Consider the following 21,437-nt stretch of genomic DNA (forward strand, 5'->3'; position numbering starts at 1 on the left):
CTTCTTCTTCTTCTTCTTCTTCTTCTTCTTCTTCTTCTTCTCCTTCTCCTTCTTCTTCTTCTTCTTCAATAATTAACACTGAGGAGCTACTGGCCCCACACTAGTTGCTTCTGTGCATCATTTACCTGGGTGTCTCTGGACTGTCTTTTCTCATCTTTAAACTCATCTGCCTGACAGGGGCCTGTGAACTTTAGTTTGTTTCAGATTTTCACAGACTCAGACTTTTTCCTAGGGCCAAAAAGTTATTATTGAACATTCTAAGCAACTAATGAGGCTATAAGCTGCCACACATCCTTGAGCATTAGAGCTTAGAATTAGAGAAAGGATTATCAAGAAACATGGTGCCTGGAGAAATGGCATAAGGAGATGGGGGGACCAAGAGCCAAATTGAACTCTGCCATTCATCAGTTCAGTGTCCTTGGGGAATAATTACAAACTTTTTGAGATTCACACTTTATTTTTTATATGACACAGTACTGTCTATCTAATGGAGCAGCCATGAGTCCCCAGCCTCCAAAATTTCCACAGAAATTTCAACGTGCATGTCTACAATTAGGGATCTGTACAGGGGTGTCTTTCCCTGCTTCATGTTTCTGTGTAACATGTAACATTTTATTGTTTTGTTAGTAGTTTTTCTCACCTATCTATCAAGAGCAGAAGCTTTATGAAGACAAAGACTTTGTTTTTCTCCTTCCTTCCTTCCTTCCTTCCTTCCTTCCTTCCTTCCTTCCTTCCTTCCTCTCTCTCTCCATCCCTCCATGCCCCCTTCTTTGACAAGGTCTCACGTAGCCCATCCTGGCTTCTTACCGGCTATGTATCTTAAGTTTTGAGCTATTGCTTTCTGCTTCCACTTCCTCCTTGCTAGTAGTATAGACACACACCACCATGTCCAGCTTTGTCCTTCTGTTTCATTGTTAATTTCTCATTACCCAGAACATTACATGGTACATAGCTACTTAACACACATTTGTTGAATAAACTAACAAAAGTGCAAAAATATCAATACAACCTGAAAGTTTTATGTGCTTTAAGACCTGTTAGATTTATGTGCTGGGCAGTAAATAGTTTACTAGTGAAATAGTCAGGCCTCAAATTTTTCTTTTTTTTCTTTTCTGTTTTTAAATATAACATTTCTTGCTTAGATGGTTTGATACAAAACAGCTTTCTTTTCATTCTGAACTTGGAAGTTATATACAACTGAGTACAAAGAGAATCAAAAAGTACCAAAACCAAAATCATAATTCTGTTCATGTGACATAAACCAGTTTTGTACATACACGTAGCAGCAGTTTTTAAGTTCTCTTTAGAAAAATATGAATTCTACAGTTATTATTGTTTTCTGTTTAGGCCTCAAAGCTTTAATGGCAAATTTTAATTTAGGGTTTGTTAAATTTGCCCATTGTAAAGTTTTACCTAATATTTTTACGTGCCTGAAACATTTAGATGTGTCCACAAAATTAAAAAAAAACATACCAAGCCATAATAGCAAATAAAATGGGAACTGGTTCATCTAAGAGAAAGAATTCAGACATGTGTACTTAAAAGAATAGGGCTGACTGTGGTGTCTCATAATCCCAGCATTTGGGAAGCTGAGGCAGGAGGCTTGCTGTGAGTTTTAGGACATTTTGGAACTGGGCTACAGTGTGAGACCCTGTCTTGAAAAACAAAACAAAACCCAAACAAATTAAAGGAAATCAAAAGAGTAATATTTGCATTATTTCTAACAGCTTTGAACATTTGAATATTTTTTAACCTTTCTGAATTTCAGCTTTCCCATTTATGAAGTAGATTCACAGCATTTATCTCAACAGGTTGCTCTTGAGATTGACAGATGATGTATATACAACCCTAGCACATGGTGGGTAGGTGGCATATTTTTAAAAAGACATCTTTGGGACTTGAGACCCAAAGACTACTGAAATGACAATGTAACCACCTCATTTCAACAGCAGACAGGCACCTCTGAATTATGGCTTGCATTCAGTGGAAGCACATTTTGAACTTAATCAAGTATTTCCCCATAGAAAGTAACTGGTTGTTGTTTTTCTAAGAAATACTAACACATTAGTTTTGGTGTAGAAGATATCTGCTGAGGAGCTGAGGAAGCCTCAGTAAATATACACATGTACATACATAGATATAAACATACGTGTGTATGTGTGTGTGTGTGTATGTGTTTACCTGAAGTGGGGTGTCCTTTGAAGATTGTAGCTGTGAGCATCTCAATCTTCTGAGGTTTATGGTATGATTTTGCTGTAACCTGGGAAACTTAAAAACAAGAAAGAGCGTCAGCATTTTAGGTCTTAGCATTCAGATGGCTCACTCTCCTGAGACAGTCTTCTCTTGCTTGGAAATGATTAAACTTGTCATTCTAATAGTTTCAGTGGGCAAAATAAAGCCTCAAGTCTGTATATTTTCTTATTTCCTTTTCAGTGACTACATCTCAGAGGAGGAACTTCTGCATGGACAGTTAAAAACTACAGCAGGCTTTAAAATACCAATGTGGCTAGCAATTTCTCTTGGTTTCTAGGCAACAAATACCAAGACAATACCAAGATAAAAATTCCACCCTGCCACAAAAATGCACAATAACTTGTCCCTACTTGGTTTCTTCAAATTAGTGATGCTAAGAAGCCTGAACTTCTTTGATGGTTTAAGTTGTGTCACCTCTGCCTTTGGACAAGCTATGGCTTGGCTGCACTAAGATGAACTTTTATAAGTAGATATTTTGGTGTTGTAATACAGAGGCAAGATGTCACTAAGAATTCTTCTCTGCTGCTTTCTTGCTCTGTGGTTCTTGGCCAGTCCTGTCTAGCCATTACACTTTCAGGGCCCCAGTAATGAAAGCTTCAGAACTGGGTGGGGTAAGAAGGCTTGGCAGTTAATTTACTTTAAATCTGAATTCAGAAGTGTTCCAGGGCAAGTTTGCCCATCTCCAGCTTCCTAATAATCGAGAGCAGCCAAAGGTGACTTCATGGGAACAACCCTCAACCTTGGCAGAAGACAGCTCTGAAGGAGGATCTAAGTTGAGCATTTCTCAGACCCCAGCTATCCAGCTATTCCAGTGTCACTTTTCAAACTCACCTTCTGAAAAAGTGTCTTACACAACTTGAGATATTCCTGTTGTCAAGCCACCAAAGGCTTATGGGATAAAGTGTGGTTCATGGGATACTTGTTTAAAAATGTACAACACATATTCAAAGAAAAAATTCCTATATAGGCCTTTAGAGTTATTTGAAAAAGCTAACTGTGTGCTGGCAACTTAAGGGTGTTTTTCTGTATACAATGGGCTGGAGATTTTAAGATGAAAGCATCAGGAAACTGTAAGGTCTGTCTTGTGTTTTGACAGAAAGAGGAAAGTATTTCCTGTAAGTTATGCCAATCAGAAATTGTTTTGAGCCTCTCAATGTTTGCTAAGTTTCTTCTGCACCCTAGCAAGTGATTCTACTAAATTCTAATGGTGAAGGTTATGTAGTCATGGCCAGCAGCCAGGTTTGCTTATGTAGGAGAGCAGAGATAATTCTTACAACTCAAGAAGAACTTGCAGTTACATGCTTCTGGAATTTTAAAAGTAGAAATACAACATTAAAATGCAGCATAATTTTCCCTTTTGGCAAAGGCAGAGGTTTATAACATACATTGATGTTATTTTATTTTTACTTTTATTATGTGAAAACTATCATTTTTATTTAAAAATAATAAATTGTGCCTTTTATTACTATATAATATAATTTTGTTGTATAAACTACAGTTGATTTGGTAATGAAAAATTCACTGCATTATAAAGTTATATCATATGAAAATAACTATATTTCACATTTATTAGCCTTAATGAGTAGATACAATTTTCCTTTAGAGTCTGTTATCATAGCTTTAAATCAATGAGTTACACACATTTAAATTAAACTAGTCATTTAAAAGAGTGCTTAATTATTAGAGAGTAATTTTAACAAGAATTAAATATCTGAATAAAATAACTTATAAACAGAACTATCAGAGAAGAAATCAAGTCTATGACAATTTTTTTTTTAGCATAGGACTGAAACGAAGTCACACATTCACCATGTTATACTGCCACCAAGTGGCTAGTTAGTTTCTTTATAAGTCATACTTAAAATTTTTTTTATTATAAAAGCAAAAATTATGTTGAAGGTATTGTAACAGGAAACAGAAGTGTGAGATAAAATAACCCAACTCTATCCTCTTAATTCACAAGCTATTAGTATTTTGTGGTACTTTTAGGTATTTTAACATGTAAACTCACTCACAAATAGCAAGCCACACGCATACTCTTTCACAGCTGTAAAACATTGTTTATGTCTGCTTTAACCACCAGGCCATAGCTAACATGCTGCAAAACCTCATGCTGTCTCTGTTATTTCTTTACTACCTGTGGGATTCTGCTAATACTGGGACAATTCTGTCCTGCAGTAAAGTGTTACATTGTATGACTAGTATATTTTCACAGGATAGATTTGAGGATACTAAAAAAGCCCAAATAATTTCTAATTTGGAAAGATTTTTTTGATGTAGTTGACATATACTGACATTGAAAATAAGAGTGATCCTCCTAGAAGACAGTGTGTCTGGAAAGAAGTTAGACTGTTTTCAGTAAGAATAGTCCATGATCCTTTGGCAAAAAGCAGAGCATAAATAGACTCTTGAGCCTAACAAATACCAGGCTACATTAACCAACTATACTCCAAAGGACTGGTTTTGGAAATGATGTATTTTATTTGTCTCTTAGGGTTTGGTGCCAAATGATCTCCTTGGCTTTTCACTCTATGTTCATCTCTGGCAAACTGTTTGTCATCACCGTGAAGCAACTATTCAGTATCTTCCAATGTGTTTCAGGTGACATAGTGGACATCACACGCTCACTTCTGAGCTTTACAATCATGTCTCAAACTTCATCATAACTAAGCATGCTGTTTACTGGATGATGGAAAGAAGACTTAGACATGGTCACCAGCTTGCTAATATCACCTACAGGGCAGTTGAAGAGTGGAACTTCTTGCCTAGTTTTTGTATTTACTTTGTACTGGTCCCTAGTCTCATGAGTTTCACTTTTGCATCAGGACAGTTTGGGGTGGTGGCCCCACCAGCAGTATGGTCCCAACAGAGAGAGCATTGCTTCTCTGGGGACAAGTCACAGTGTATTAGCACTTCCTGGTCTCATGGGGCTCTTGAATATAGCACAATGTGTATGATGGAACTAAAGCACTGACTCAATCTTCAGCTGACTAGTTATTTTCTCCAGATGTTTTTCTTGATCATTCAGTAAACACACTAATTATGGGAAGTGAGGAAAGTACAGAAGATTATGGAGAGCATATAGGATTTCAAAATATAGAAATACTTATTGTAATAGATATTTAGTATTGTTTCCACATCAGTATCCTATTGGAGACCATATGCTTTAATAATGTTGCCATGTGTCTTTTTCATTCAGCATTATATAATGAGCACTCTCTCATTAAAATTACTCAAAACACACTTATGATTTCTTAATACTGATCATGCTCATACAATACAGTATTCAATCACATTCCTGTTGGGAAACATTTTTGAATACAAACTGTTGACTCACATAAAGTAGTTCAGGTCCTAGCTCCTCCTCCTCCTCCTCCTCCTCCTCCTCCTCCTCCTCCTCCTCCTCCTCCTCCTAGCTCCTCCTAGCTCCTCCTACTACTTGGAATTATATAATCCCAGACAAATTATTAACTTTCTTTGTGACTTGTGCTCTTCACAGTAAAACTGGAATCAGCCGTGCTTCACTCAGGAATTTTTATGTCTTGGTTACTGTTCTATTGCTGTGAAGGGACACCACAATCAAGGAAGCTTATAAAAGAAAACATTTAGCCGAGGATTTGCTGACAGTTTCAGAGAGTCATTGTGGGAACTATGGTGGCAGGCAGCCAGGTATGGATCTTAGAATAGTAGTTGAGAGCTAACATCTCACCTGCAAGTTGCAAGTACTGAGGAGAGACAGAGAGAAAAGAGAGAGTCAGATAGCTTTGGGCTCACCTCTTCCATTAGAGGTCACACCTTTAATGTGCAAACAATTCCAATAACTGGAGACTAAACATTCAAACATATAAGGTAATTGGGGCCATTCTCATTTAAACTACCATAATGAGACAGTTTACCTAAAGCACTAGTACCATGTTTTATGTAACTTAAAGCCTCAAAAACATTTTCTATTGCTAGGTTGGACTTTTAAATTGGCTTCAAATTCTTACTATTATAGTTAGCTTTGGGACAAATGTCATTGCACATGGATGTTCTTCTCTTATCTGTTGATTCTTTTCCATATATCTCAAGCTCCATATCTCTAATATTTTTCAAGGCAGTGTTTCTATAAGTGGGTTTCTTTTCCCACAAACACAAACAATCTATAAGATTGTTTTACTTACTTTTTCCTTTGTTAGTCTTTGTATCAGTTAAGGACTGTATTTTAAGAATTTAGACATGTATGTTGTTCTATTATTTTTTTTCTCTGAAAGAAAGAAGAGTCAAAGAAAAAGGTAATCTTCTTTTCCACATTACTATTTTCTTAAAATATATATGTCTCCTCTTGGTTCCTATCTTTCTAGTATTATTTTAATAATTCAATGGTTTAACAGCATTTAAGTGCTATTATCCCTAGGCGAACCTGTGATGGTGGAATTCAACACCATCAGACCAAGGGCAAAAATTTGGTATAGCGTGTATATATACTGATTGGTAAAGTGAAGACACTGACCATAGAACATCAGGCAGGCATTAGAAGCCCAAGGAAGAAACAATGGTATACCAGCAACAATCTCACCATGACACCTGGAAGACTAAGCCAGATCAAGAGTTATTTCATAGATTAATGATCATATCGCCCATGTATATTAAGGTATTCAGAGACACTGCCATGGGAGTCTCTTAATTCATGCATTCCTCCAATGTAAATAAGCTTACAGAGAAAAAGGAAGATGAGCAAAGGCATCTTGTTGTGGCAATGAATAAGAGAAAGGAAAACAAGACGCTGTTCAGGAAATTTCCCAAGCCATGTAGAGCACCTAGAGATGAGGGTTGGAAGTCAAAGCATGCCAAAATTTTAGAGATAAGAATTTTACCTGTTGCTAAAGATTCTTCAAAGTTCTAGCTTCATTTTGGAGCTCAGTGCTTAAGTCTGAATAGTCTAGTATAGTAGCCCCTTGGGAAGAACAGCTTCTATTCCCACCCACTGAGCAATCTCTCTAGTCTTTCAGAACTCTTGAGTTGTTACTTAATAGGAAGAAGCCAGTGGTTTACCAGAAGATAAGACCTCAATAAGAAGTCCAAAATGGTTCATATTTCAAGGAACACTGCGTTTGTTTCACAGTTTATTAACTAGGACTCTACAAATTGTAATTCATCATTTAAGTGTGAATGACAAATCTCTAATTATAAATGAGGGAAAATTTGGAAAGCACATTTTGTACAGTATTACTAAGTTTGCAATTACATTTAATAGTATATACACTGAATTCTATTAATATGTGTTTCCCCTTCTTTATGCACTAAAAATCTTGAAGAACTAATGAGCACCTAAATAGTTGAGCTGGTGATGTCACAGCCAGTAACTTCACAGGAACCAAGTGAAATGAAGTTTCATAGCTTGCTCACACTTGCCTTCTTCTGGAAAACCGTCCAAATAGGTGTCTTCTCTGGGAAACTTCTACTGAAAGTTGCAGTTTAAGCACTAATTAGTCATTATGAAATTACTGCTTTTCCTTTGGCGCTCTAACTTCATAAAAGGATTATGAAACTGGAGCCCTTTTCCATTACAGAGAGGCCTGTACAACAGAGCAGTGTTCAGGGAAATGACTTGGTTTTCAGTATTGGTTTGCTACAAATTATTGACAGATTGTCTTTCTCATTTCAGGTATTTTCTGTGCTTAGAGACCCTAGGGGTTTCTACAGCAGCTTTCCAGGTTGGTGGGTTAGAAGCCCTCAGTGGTTCTGAGTCTCACTGAGGCCTCATAGCCAGATGAAACCAGATGTGGCAGAGATGGTCGTATGGATACCATTCCTGAGCACAGACCTGTGCAGAACCCAGGCTGCCAAGAAGGCCTACATGGGCAGACTCCCAGGAAAGTGGTCAGGCAGTACCAGAGAGAATTGTTGAGATTCTCAAATAGCCACTGAAGCCTGTTATTACTAAAACAGGGTTCCATACTTGTGTCTCCCAGGTATTTTTTTTTTTTAACCTATGCTGGGTGTTCTGTATTGAAGACACTAAGCAGTAGAGCCCCAATCTGCCTTCAAGGCCTCTTGCCAATGACTGCTGCTTACAAAAACACTTCCACCAGTGACCATGTTGCAGAGCTGTTTGTTGACTTTTGCTTAGGCTTTCCCACAAAGCCCACTTTCATAATACAGCTGAACCTAGCTGACAGATCTCATTGAAGGCACAGAGGCATCGCCTCCATTGTTTTTTTTGCAAGCGGAGACCAGATAAGTCCAGTGCTCATAAGCAAATCATTAAACCAAACGTAAACCCTAGAAAGGAGAGCAGAGAACTCTAAAAATATGTGAAGAAATGCTGGATTGTGTGTAGTAGATGACTATATGGCCTTGGGAGCCCATCTTTTATTTATATAAGCAAGACGCTTGAGTCCCTGAAAACCCAACCTGGCATCTCTGTTCTGAGTACCATCTCTCTTGTGGTTGGTCTCGTTTAGATGGTGTTGCCTTTGTTTTTTAGCTAAGGAACCAAAGAAGAAGCTGGGAACACTGAACATCGAGAGCTGGAAACTAAACCTGGGATGATTGGTAACTAGTAATTCTCTCTATTGTTGGGGTGGGAGGATGGGTCTCATTATATATTTCAGGCTGGCTTAGAGTTCACTATGATGTCCAGCCTGTCCATGAAGTCTGGTGAAACTCATGCCTCTGTCTAGAATTACAGGTATAGCCACCACACCCAGCACTTCTCTATCTTGATGGTCACTCTGTCGTTTAGAACACTGGTTCTTACACTTAGGTTCTGGGATCAGTACAGGCATTTCCAATGCAACTGGCTCAGGGCTCCCACTCTGAGAAACACTGTACTTGAGATAATTTACTTGACTGAGACTAGCTTGGAAAACTTATTATAAATTGAGCACGACTATCCTGCCTCAAACAACGTCTACCTTCCCCGTGTGTCTCTCAGACCACTTCCTTCTTTATACCATGTCAAGGGTTTTGGTCCCGTGGTTTCATTATCATCACCTCAATTTAAGCCTGCTTCCTCATGTAGTTATGACAAGGTTTGAAGGAGTTGATGGCATCTTATTTTCTCAGTTGTGCATTTTCATAGTGAGCCCTCCATTGGAAAGAAAACTCTGTTGGCGTGGTTCCATTATTGACATGATCATAGCATGTGGACAAGTGGCTGGGATGGGGTTGATGCAGGCCATTGCTAGGTCTCTGGGGAAGGTAAACAGCATAGCTGTTCTGGAACCCACAGCCCGAGCGGAGCCAGGACTTGGCTATTCACCAGTTTTGTAACTTTCAGCAAGTGTTTAGGTCTCATTGCTTTTATCCACATGGGAAACATGATCATGCTGCTTTTATAGGACTATGACAATAAAGGACAATTCATAGGTAAAATGCTTACACAGGGCCCCACCCATACTAATAGCCAAGAAAGGTTAGCTATTATTTAATATTCTGAAGACACCCAGTCTTACTATGTGACCTCTTGAGAATATGCAAGAACAAAGGAGAATGGTTGTCTAACCAGAAAAACTTCCCCTGTGGGTGTGCTAAAGACTGACTTTCTATTCTGAGGAATTGATTGGCCTTTTTTTTTCTTTTTCTTTTCTTTTCTTTTCTTCTTCTTTTTTTTTGTATAAAGCTTTGCTTTCCAGTAAAAGTAAAAAGAAATGACATCTAACTCTTACTATAAATGAGCTGTTTCAGTTTCTCTTTGAAGTGGGTTTTCTTTTTAAACGTTTGTTATAGTTGGCAGTCCTGAGGACTGAAACCAAACAGCCAAGTGCTCTACAACTGGACCACTATCTCAGCCTCAGACCAACATTTGGCTGCTTGTATCCTTCTCACTCATTCATTCATTCATTCATTCATTCATTGGCAGGCTCTCACTACATAACTTAGGCTGGACTTGAACTCAAAATCCTCCTGTCTCCCATGTGATAGGATTATAGGCATGTGCAGCCAATGCCCACTGCCCAAGAGCAGGCTTTAAAGGCAAGGAAAACATTCTCTTCAGAGAGCAGCAATACAATGAAATGCCTGTAGCCTAGCTGGATATAATTTTTGAAATCAGTGATATACAAGTAATAATTTTAGAAAATAAATCAGGAAAATCCTCTATGGAAGGGACATTATTGCTTCAACTGTACTTTTTTAATAATAAACTCTTAATTACTTAAAGTTTAGCTGTTGAAAAAGACCTTAATTATCAAGCAAACCAAAGTAATTTCATGGCAACAGAATTTTTTTCTTTTCAGTCACAAATCATGTCATCTTCATCTGTGTAGATTGCTTCTTCCTGTTCTATTTGTATGTGTACTTATAAGGCAAAGGAATTTGTTATGTAATTATTCTTTTCTATCTTCTTTACAATAAAACTTCTCCAAGGTATAGATTTTTGTGTCCTTTGATTGCTGATGTTCTTTTTTTTCTACTGTCTTTTTTAATTAGATATTTTCTTTATTTATATGTCATGATTTCTCCTTTCCCAGTTTCCCCTCCAAAAAACAAACAAACAAAATCAACAAGAACAAGCCCCTGATGCCTCCCCCTTCCCCATGCTTGCTACCCTACCCTCTCCCCCTTATTGGCCCTGGCATTGCCCTACGCTGGGAAACAGAACTTTTACAGGGCCAAGGGCCTCTCCTCCCATTGATGATCAAGTTTGCAATCCTCTACTATACACATGCTGTCAAAACAATCAGTCCCACCATGTGCAGTCCTTCGTTGGTGGTTGAGTCCCTGGGAGCTCTGAAGGTAGGAGTTAGTTCATATTGTTGTTCATCCTAAGGGGCTGCAAACCCCTCAGCTCCATTGGTCCTTTCTCTAACTCCTTCATTGGGGACCCTGTACTCAGTTCAATGGATGGCTGTGAGCCTCTACATCTGTATTAGTCAGGTACTGTCAGAGCCTCTCAGGAGATAGCTATATTAGGCTGGCTTGTCCTTCAGTCTTTACTCCATAGTTAGGCTCTGCAAATCCTTCTGTGGGTATTTTGTTTCCCCTTTTAAGAAGGAATGAAATGTCCACATTTTGGTCTTCCTTCTTCTTGAGTTTCTTGTGGTTTGTGGGTTATTCTTCCTGTATTCCGAACTTCTGGGCTAATAACACTTATCAGAGAGTGCATACCATGTGTGTTCTTTTGTGATTGGGTTACTTCACTCAGGATGATATTCTCCAGATCCATCCATTTCCCTAAGAATTTCATAAATTCATTGTTTTTAATAGCTGAGTAGTACTCCATTGTGTTGATGTACCACACTTTCTGTATCCATTCCTCTGTTAAGGGACATCTGGGTAGTTTCCAGTTTCTGGCTATTATAAATAAGGCTGCTACAAATGTAGTGGAGCATGTGCCCTTATTACATGTTGGAGCATCTTCTGGGTATATGCCCAGGAATGGTATAGCTGGGTCCTTTAGTAAACCATGTCCAATTTCCAGAGGAACCACCAAACTGATTTTCAGAGTGGTTGTACTGCTTGCTGATGTTCTTAAGCACTTATAATGAATGCCATTATAAATAATGTTTAATTAATACAATAATAAACTGTTTTTATGGATTCCTTAAAAAGTTAATAGGGATTTACTAAAAAAATTTTTTTAGCAACTACTACTATAATTTTTCTAAGTCAATAGAGCTTCGAACTATTTCTAAGCACTTCTCCTTAGAACCACAGATTAGTGTAGCTTGTAGGCCTCACTAAAGAAACTCCTTTCAAAACAGATGGAGACTACCACAGGGATCCACTGTGTCAAAATGCTGAGACTAGGTGACCATGGGGTGCACGGTCCCAATTAGTATATCTATACCACAACCCCAGTACCTAAATCTCAGAAGACATGGTGGAAAAGGGAGGAGAGAGATTGTGAGATCTAGAAAACCAAGATGTCTGCTGCAAAGTAGTATCTTCTAGACAGGGTCTGCTTCCATGGTCTCTCAACAACATGGCTGCATAAATAAGACCTGCATAACCAGTACACTGGTTGATGTGCCAGTGTGGATTAAGGAAATTTCATAAGACCCTACTCCTAAATGAAGAGCCAAGGGCAAGCAATGGTTTTGAGGGAGGGAAAATTAGGTGTTTTTTGAGGTAAGCTCCCTAATAAGCTATCCATCTCAAATGGTCAGCTCCAAAGAATACGTAAGTGTGACACTGAATGGATTTGGTAGAATGGATTCACACACACCCAACACACACACCACACACACACACACACACACACACACACACACACACACACACCAGTCGAACTTTAAATATATGACTGCACAAGAAGGGGTTATGAACTTGAGAGGGAGAGAGGAGATAGAAAGGAGATATAAGAGTGGAAATAATGTAACCACAGTATCAAATTACTAATAGAATAAAAAAATCTAATTTGACAACATCTTAAAATGTGCTAAATTCTTCTTCCCTCCCTCTCTCCACACCAGGTGTGGCTCAATCTATGTGTGGTCTGCATGTTTATGTGTGTGTTTTACTTTCTGTACTGGTAATGTATGTTTAACAGTATATGTGTGGTGTAGCTGTGTATGAGTATGTGCTTGTGTATGTGAGGATACTTTCTTTCATATATGTGTATGTAGAAGCCTGAGGCTTACATTCTGTGCCGACTTCTATTGCTCTTCCCCTTATTTCTTTGAGACATGCATCTCTTATTGAACCTGGAACTCATGGATGGGCGAGACTGGCTAGTGAGTCAGGGGCCAGGATCTGCTGATCTCTGCCCTATCCAAGCACTGGGATTATAGATACACACTGCTGCACGTGGCTCTTTTGTGTGTCCTCATTCCTGCACAGCAAGCACTTTATTCACCAACCTATCTTCCCAGCATCAAATTTGCCTAACTCTTAATTTAGTAATTCTTTTTTAGACATAAGAAACAAAAGTTTAAACGCAAATCTGTTTTTAAAAGCTTACTGATAATGATGAAAGAGCTGAAATTTTGTTTAAATAAGAAAATGGGGGCTGGAGAGATGGCTCAGCACTTAAGAGCACTGCTCTTCTGGAGGAGTCAGGGTGTATTCACAGCATCCACATGTTATATACATATTAACTCCGAATTTCAAGGGATCAGATATCCTCTTCTGGCCTCCTTAGGTACTGCACGCATGTGGTGCACAGACACATATGCAGGCAAAACATCCACAAACATAAATTAAAAATCTCAGAAAAAAAGAGAAGGGAATGATTAAATAAATCATAGTATATCTACAAACAAGAATAATGTGTGGCCATAAAAACTCAGCAAGGTAGACTACATAAACAATCTAGAACATATTGCAATAGAAATCAGAAAAATGTAAGTGTATAGGAAATATAATGTGAGTAGTACATAATTCTAAGCCATATAATAAATAAACTTACATTGTGTTTGCAAAGAAGAAAATATATATTTGAGTTTTAATATTTTTACTTTCTCTGGTATTTTTGCTTTTTCTCATTTAATGTATCACAGAAAGGATATATAACAAAAGAATCAACTGTGGCTCCTTTTAGCTAATGTGTGGAATGTATAAATATTTAAATTTGAATGTTATTTTGCCTTTTAAGTGAAATTTTGCCTTATAAAGTAAGAAACTTTAAGCTTAGATTTTGTAGGTTCTTATTCCCTTCTACCCTAGATGGAGAACCTTTGTCCTTAAACATTTGTGTTGAATATAATGACTAATACCTGTAATTACAGCACTTGGATGGCTGAGGCAGGAGGATATCACAAGTTAAAGACAACCTTGTATTACAGAATAATACTCTGTCTAAACAAACAAATAAACTAGTCACACACACACACACACACACACACACACACACACATTTGTTGGCCTACCCTTAATCTGTAGAGGGGCCAGATTATCTGCCCTTCCACTTTGACAGAACTGAACTACAACAACAAAGATGAGACTCCTGAGCAGTGGTGAGAATTCTCAGCATTTGAGCAACCCAGTGCAATGACCCACGAGCAATGTGCTGTCCATCAAACATGATTCAGGTTATATATTCACAAAATGGTGCTGATTACACACCCAAATATGATGAATGTAGAAAAAAACCAAGCTTATAGAGATCAGTACTTTGCCAATTTAAGTAAATTATGCTTAATTATACTCATTTGAGTACTTATTTAAAAAGAATCGGGTTACTTGTGGCTAGAGAAATGGATCAGTAGTTAAGAGCTCATCCAGAGGATCTGGGTTTAATTTCCAGCACACACAACCATTCATAGCTCCAGTTTGAGGTAAGCCATCAGGCACAAACAGACAAACATGTAAACAAAACACTTATACACTATAAACCAAAATATAATAAAATTAAAAATAATTTAATTACCAAATATATATATTTTATATTCTATGTAAAGTCTCAAGAAGTTTTACCAATATCAAGTTAAGATCGAATAAATTAAACAACTTCCAAAAAAGAAGTAACTTTAAAATTATTCTTTTAATAATGTAGCTCTAAGATTTGGACATCAGGGGGCGCCAAAGGAACTTGGGTTGTCTGGCTTCTTCCACTTGAAATCACAAATCACAGTTATCAAGCTGTTACAGTAAGGATGATGTCATTTATGATGTGAGCATAATTAAGCTTCCTGGGAAACAAAAAAAGCCTGGCATATAAACTCTACATAAAAGGCTTACCTCTGCTTCATGGATGCCTTCCAGAATATAAGGAGAATTATAATTGATTGACTTTGTCCCTTGCTTACAATTGAAATCTATTTTACTAAGAAGGCATTATTGCGTGGCATGATTCAATGTATGCATGTGTAATGATTAATAATAGGAAGGAAATCTTTTAAATATCTATCAGCAAGGTCTTTTTGAGAAGCCTTTAATCCCATGGTTAAGTCTTTTTAGTTCTTTTTTTTGTTGTTGTTAGTATATTGATAATTAGTGTTTATTCACATTATTTGATTTTTTTGAAAAGTTTTTTAAAAATATATATATGTGTGTGTGTATATGTATAGTAACTCAATTATACTTTTCAAAACAAAGAGTGTTAGAAAATCAGTGTAAGAGTTGTCACCCCAATGGTGTGTGGAATCAAGAACCCTTTGTAGGGAGCGAAGTGGGTGAGTGTATTGAAGCCTAAGCCTTACCAGGTGGTTTAAGCCATTTCACAAATTGTCAACTTTTAAAAGCTGCAAATCAAAACAACCCTGAGATTCCACCTCACACCAGTCAGAATGGCTAGGATAAAAAACTCAGATGACAGCAGATGCTGGCAAGATTGTGGAGAAAGAGGAACACTCCTTCATTGCTGGTGGAATTGCAAGCTGGTACAACTACTCTGGAAATCAGTTTGGTGGTTCCTCAGAAAATTGGACATAGTACTACCAGAGGGGCCAGCTATACCACTCCTGGGCATATACCCAGAAGATGCTCCAACATGCAATAAGGACACATGCTCCACTATGTTCTTATCAGCCTTATTTATAAAAGCCAGAAACTGGAAACAACCCAGATGTCCCTCAACAGAGGAATGGATACAGAAAATGTGGTACATTTATACAATGGAGTACTACTCAGCTATTAAAAACAATGAATTTATGAAATTCTTAGGGAAATGGATGGATCTGGAGAATATCATCCTGAGTGAGGTAATCCAATCACAAAAGAGCACACACGGTATGCATTTTCTGATAAGTGGATATTAGCCTAGAAGATCAGAATACACAAAGTACAAACCACAAACCATAAGAAACTCAAGAAGAAGGAAGGCCAAAATGAGGATACATTGTTCCTTCTTAAAAGGGGGAACAAAATACCCATGCAAGGAGTTGTAGAGGCTAACTTTGGAGCAGAGACTAAAGGAAGGACAATTCAGAGACTGCTCCAACTGGGAATCCTACCCATATTCAGTCATCAAATCTTGACACTATTGTGGATGCCAACAAGTGCTGGATGACAGGAGCCTGAGATAGCTGTCTCCTGAGAGGCTCTGACAGTACATGACTAATACAGAAGTAGAGGCTCACAGCCAACCATTGGACTGAGTACAGGCTCTCAATGAAGGAGCTAGAGAAAGGATCCAAGGAGCTGAAGGATTTGCAGCCGTTAGCATGAACAACAATATGAACTAACTTAGTACCCTCAGAGCTCCCAGGGACTAAACTCCAACCAAAGAGTACACATGAGGGGACTCATGGCTCCAGCAGCATGTGTATTGCAGAGGATGGCCAAGTTGGTCATCAATGGGGGGAGAGGACCTTGGCCCTGTGAAGGTTCTATGCCCCAATGTAGGGGAATGCCAGGGCCAGGGAGTGGGAGAGGGTAGGGTGGTGAGCAGGGAGAGAGGGGAGGGAACAGGAGATTGTTTTAGTTTTTGGTTTTTTATTTTTATTTTTTTCTTATTTTCTTTTTCTTTTTTTCTTTTGGAGGGGAACCTGGGAAAGGAGATATTGTAAATAAAGAAAACATCTAATTTTAAAAAAAGCTAATTTCAATGACTGCTGATTTCAATGTTATTATTCTCTACAGAATTGCTTTTCTCAATGGTAGCAAGCAAGCTGAAAGAATGCTAAGAAAAGAGAGATCAAAAGGAAAGCTTCAGAGAACACAGTATTGGATCATACCCACCTGTCTGGGAAGTTTGGTGGACAAAGGGTGAACTCCAAGGCTGCCAGTTTCTTTTACCAGTTCCTTGACATCGCACTTGAAATACATACTTGCTGTTTGGCTCCAGGTAGAATTCTGACTGCTGCATATACGTGAAATTGGTGTCAAATTCTTTAACCTAAAATAGATGCACAGTGGAAGTGAAGTGAGGTGTTGGAAGACCTGTGGCACACCTTCTAGAGTCTGGGTACTTCCAAGAGCCAGAGAAAGCAAGCAAGAGTAGAGCACTCTCCATTATATATACACAGCCACAAGCAGGCTTTAAAATTAACCATACTGGTTTATATTTGACAAGCTTAGAAATCTCCAGAAATTCCAAAGTATCATACATTTTACACTTTGGAATAGGTGTTCCCCCTGGGAATTTTAATGAATCATATTCTTCCTTTGTAATTGGTTTCTTTTTTTTTTTCTTTTTTGTGTTAGGGTCTGATGAAGTACAGGCTGGCTGCAAACAGTATGTAGCTGAGGATAATCTTGAACTCTGGTTCGTTTTATTCCCCACCTCCTAGGAGTGTGATTTTTGGGATGCACAGTTAGTTGCCCAGTTACTTAGTGCTGGAGGTTGAATTCAGGGCAAGAATTGAATCTTTATATGAGTAATTTCCCTGAATGATGAAAATATCTCATTTGTTTGGGAAAAAATTAGAAAAAAATACTCAGAAGCTAAATTGTTAAGTTGATCCTTATTGGAGATTTATATAAACTGTATAACATGTATGAACATGTGGGTACAAGCAATTGAGAAAAAGTAAAACATTCAAGAAAGGTGAACTCTGAAAATATCCCTGAGCTATTTCCTGTTTCTTTCCTGTTGCATTTTCAGAGCTCTGCTTTCCTGTATAGGAAGGGTGAGAACTAGTGCTGTAGCTAAAAGTGATTGACTCCGCACAAATGGAATGCGACATCTCTACCCAGCCAGAGAGTCTATTCACTTGATCAAGAAGGAGTTTTATCTACTTTGAAAGAGTGATAGAAACATACTAGCTAAATGAGTTCCCCTTCTTACTCTCCTCATATCCTCAAGGTCACTTATTCCTTCCTCAAAATACAAGACCTCTTCTCCTCCTGCTGCTGAAAATTGGAGGCAGCTGCATGCATTGACTCAAAGCGTCGCTCTAAACCTTCCCATATCTTTGAAGCACGTATGAGGAGGCACACCCGCTACCTCATGGGTCTGAACTTTCCACAGAAAATTCATCTTCAGTGTGCACCTTAAGCTCCTAACCCGAAACCTTTCATAATGGTGCCTAAAAGCCACGACGGGGCTCAGCTGATTTCCCTTTGGGAGCCCATTGGGCCCTCTACACTTACTTGTCTTAGTCAGGGTTTCTATTCCTGCACAAACATCATGATCAAGAAGCAAGTTGGGGAGGAAAGGATTTATTCGGCTTACTTCCACATTGCTGTTGATCACCAGAGGAAGTCAGGACTGGAACTCAAGCAGGTCAGGAAGCAGGAGCTGACGCAGAGGCCATGGAGAGATGTTTCTTGCTGGCTTGCTTCCCCTGGCTTGCTCAGCCTGCTCTCTTATAGAACCCAAGACCTCCAGCCCAGAGATGGCACCACCCACAAGGGGCCCTACCCCCTTGATCACTAATTGAGAAAATGCCCCACAGCTGGATCTCATGGAGGCACTTCCCCAACTGAAGCTCCCTTCTCTGTGATAACTGCAGCCTGTGTCAAGTTGGCATACAAAACCAGCCAGTACATTACTGCTGCTTCTCCTCACCCTACACTGGCCTCTGTCTTCCTTTGGTAAAACTCATCTTTGGGACAACTGCTATCTGTGGACCAACCAAGTAAAAGTTAATGTTTAAGGCAGGTGCCTCCTCTGAGCTTGGGTTAGAGCCCATTGTTCAGTTTAGGGATGCGAAAACTCAGCTTCTTTTTCTGGGTGTGTCAATGGCCACACTTTTGGGAGGAGATCAAGAAGCAGAGCAGTGCAGGGTTCCCTCACTTGTCTCCACTTGCTTGACTCACTCACCAAGCCTCATAATGGACACAGCTCATTCTTGTCCATTCTTGCCCACCTAGGATTCTCCTTTTGGGTGCTTTAACCAGAGGGAGGGATCATATCCAAATAACCAGTTTTCTTTTATAACATCTCTTCACAGAAAAATAAATTAAACAATGGCTTTTAATGGTGTAAACATAGTTCCCTTGATGTAAACATTTGTACAGACCTAGATTTTGTATAGTATAATGACAAATGGTTCAAAGATTCCTGTAGCAGATGTCTTTTCTACCTCTGAAATACCTCTTTTTCATCTCTGCTTTTCTTTACTGTATTCTCCACACAAAAGCTCTCTGCCCAGAAAGCCTCTTCCTCCGGCTGGTTGGAGACTAACTTTTCCGCAGTTGCTAGCTTCATGCCTAGCCTAACTCTTTGCTTTGCTCAGATGACAAAACCTCCGGCTTCTCCAGTGCCACACTTGGGTTTTATCTGTCTCCTCTGACACATGGTGGCTCAGGCTTCTACTTTCTGGCTCTCCGGGATCTTCCTAAAAGCCTCCTCATTTCTCTTAGACTTGGCTAGGTGCTCATGCTCACAGTGTAGTTATTCCCTATCTCCCTCCATTCAGGTAAGGTATCCCCATCTTGTCTTGACTCCATTTTGTGTTTTCTTAGACAGTTCTGGGCTTTCTACCCACACAATAGTCACATTTACCTTGGCAACGCATTTGAGATTTCCATGACCTTATCCGTTGGTCCAGATGTATTAATCAAGATAATTAATGTTCATACAAACTTAATAATAAACTAAAATAACTGAGGAAGGTAAAAGTAAAAAAATAATTGTAATTCTGTCTAAATTAATTATTATATTCTGTCAGATGTGAATGTTTCAAGGTTACTCTGACCCTCATCTAACTTTGATGTAAATGATGGTCTTTGTGACTTATGCCTTTAAAAAAAGCTGTACCCCTGAGCTTTGGCACAAAGACACTTTGAGGCATGAGACTTCTCTTGGTCACTGGCTAATAAAGGACTCATGTACTTTTAATTGGCTTAACCAGTGCGGTGGTCTGTACCTTTCTTGTGTGGATTATTATAGGTGCCCCACTCCATCTTCAGGGCTGCACATCGCAGAACCCACCACTACTTTTCTAGTAAAACATGCACCAGCCACTACCTGCAGTTTCTTCATGGGCCAGACCAAAACACATTCACATTCTCAATCTTTCTGTAATTGGGAGTCCATTTCTCCCTCTTTGCTAACTTCTTACCAAAGTGAGTCCATGTTTTACCCTGAGAAACTATATTAGGACCCACATGGTGTTATGTTGTTCTGCTACCAGCCTCCTTCTCAATTACATTTAAGAAAAAGCTGGTTTATGTTCAACTGACAAAATATATAAAGTAAAAAAAATTAAGTAGGAGACTGGTGGGATGAAGGAACCTCTCATGATGGAAGTCCTCTTTCCTGACATGCTTGTTTGAACACTTCATACAGAAGATTTAGAAAGGGTCACTCAACCCTTTGCCTTCTCAGTGGTTAAACATACCGTTACATATTACTTAAGTTTGTTGTCATATGCTGATCAGATTTCATGTGTTTCTAAGGGTTTTTTAATCTATCTTATATGACCTATAATGTCTATCTTCCAAATGATGTAAATAACAAGATCCATGGCCACTATATTTTAAATACTTGATGGCTGATTTTTAAGATGTGAACATGTGAATGAATGCATATGCTTAAATATGTATATGCACATGAACATTTTGGAATAAAGAATTTTTAGTTTAAAGATAGAGACATCTTGTAGGTTATAGGGAGCCTTAATTTTATTTACCTTAAAAATATAATTTCTCCATTATGATGTACTTTGCATAATGTTTTAGTTAGGGTTTTACTGATGTGAACAGACACCATGACCAACACAACTCTTATAACAGGCTAGTTTACAGGTTCAGAGGTGCAGTCCATTATCATCAAGGAGGGAGCATGGCATCATCCAGACAGGTATGGTTCAGAAGTAGTTCTACATCTTCATTTGATGGCCATTAGGAAAAGACTGGCTCCCATGTGGTTAGGAGAAGGGTCTCATTGCCTGTGCCCACAGTGACACACTTCCTCTAAGAGGCCACATCTACTTCAACAAGGCCACTCCTCCTAACAGTGTTACTCCTTGGGCCAAGCATATTCAAATCACCAGACAATAATTAGTTCCTATGATGTAGTATGATTTTCTGAGTTTTCAGCTGAAATGTAATTTATTGACAAAAAGTATTCTCGAGATTTTAAAAAATAAAACAAAACAAGAAAAAATCATATGAAAAATATTTATGGATAATAAAGTATACTTTTGGTAAAGAAAATTTTAGCAAAAAGAAAATGCTTTGTATGAAAATGAGCTTTTTATGGTTAGGTAAAGAACTGTCCCAAAATGAGAATAGATTACAATAAGTTAAAAGGTTAAAGTATGTTATGAAAAGTATGTATGTTATGAAAAGTAAGTATGTTATGGTAGTTAAATGTGAAGAAAAAAAAGATGACACAGTTATAACTCAGTTGGTTTCAATAATTAAATGCTATTAGAATTAGGACTCTCTGTTTAATGTCTTTTTTTTTTTTTTTTTTTTTTTTTTTT

The 21,437-nt window shown here is 38.3% G+C and overlaps 1 protein-coding gene across 2 annotated transcripts in view; it reads right to left on the reverse strand.

Annotated features, from left to right (window-relative positions):
* Positions 1-21,437, reverse strand: part of Il23r (interleukin 23 receptor) — a 91,286-nt gene that overhangs the window by 35,184 nt on the left and 34,665 nt on the right. For both annotated transcript variants that reach the window (XM_031382102.1, XM_031382103.1), the window contains 2 exons: positions 16,801-16,957; positions 2,182-2,268 (listed from right to left, as the gene is read on the reverse strand). In XM_031382102.1, the coding sequence (XP_031237962.1) occupies positions 2,182-2,268; positions 16,801-16,957 (244 nt within the window). The remainder of the gene's footprint in view (positions 1-2,181; positions 2,269-16,800; positions 16,958-21,437) is intronic.

This window comes from Mastomys coucha, unplaced genomic scaffold (assembly GCF_008632895.1).
Source record: "Mastomys coucha isolate ucsf_1 unplaced genomic scaffold, UCSF_Mcou_1 pScaffold20, whole genome shotgun sequence".
Lineage (NCBI taxonomy): Eukaryota > Metazoa > Chordata > Mammalia > Rodentia > Muridae > Mastomys > Mastomys coucha.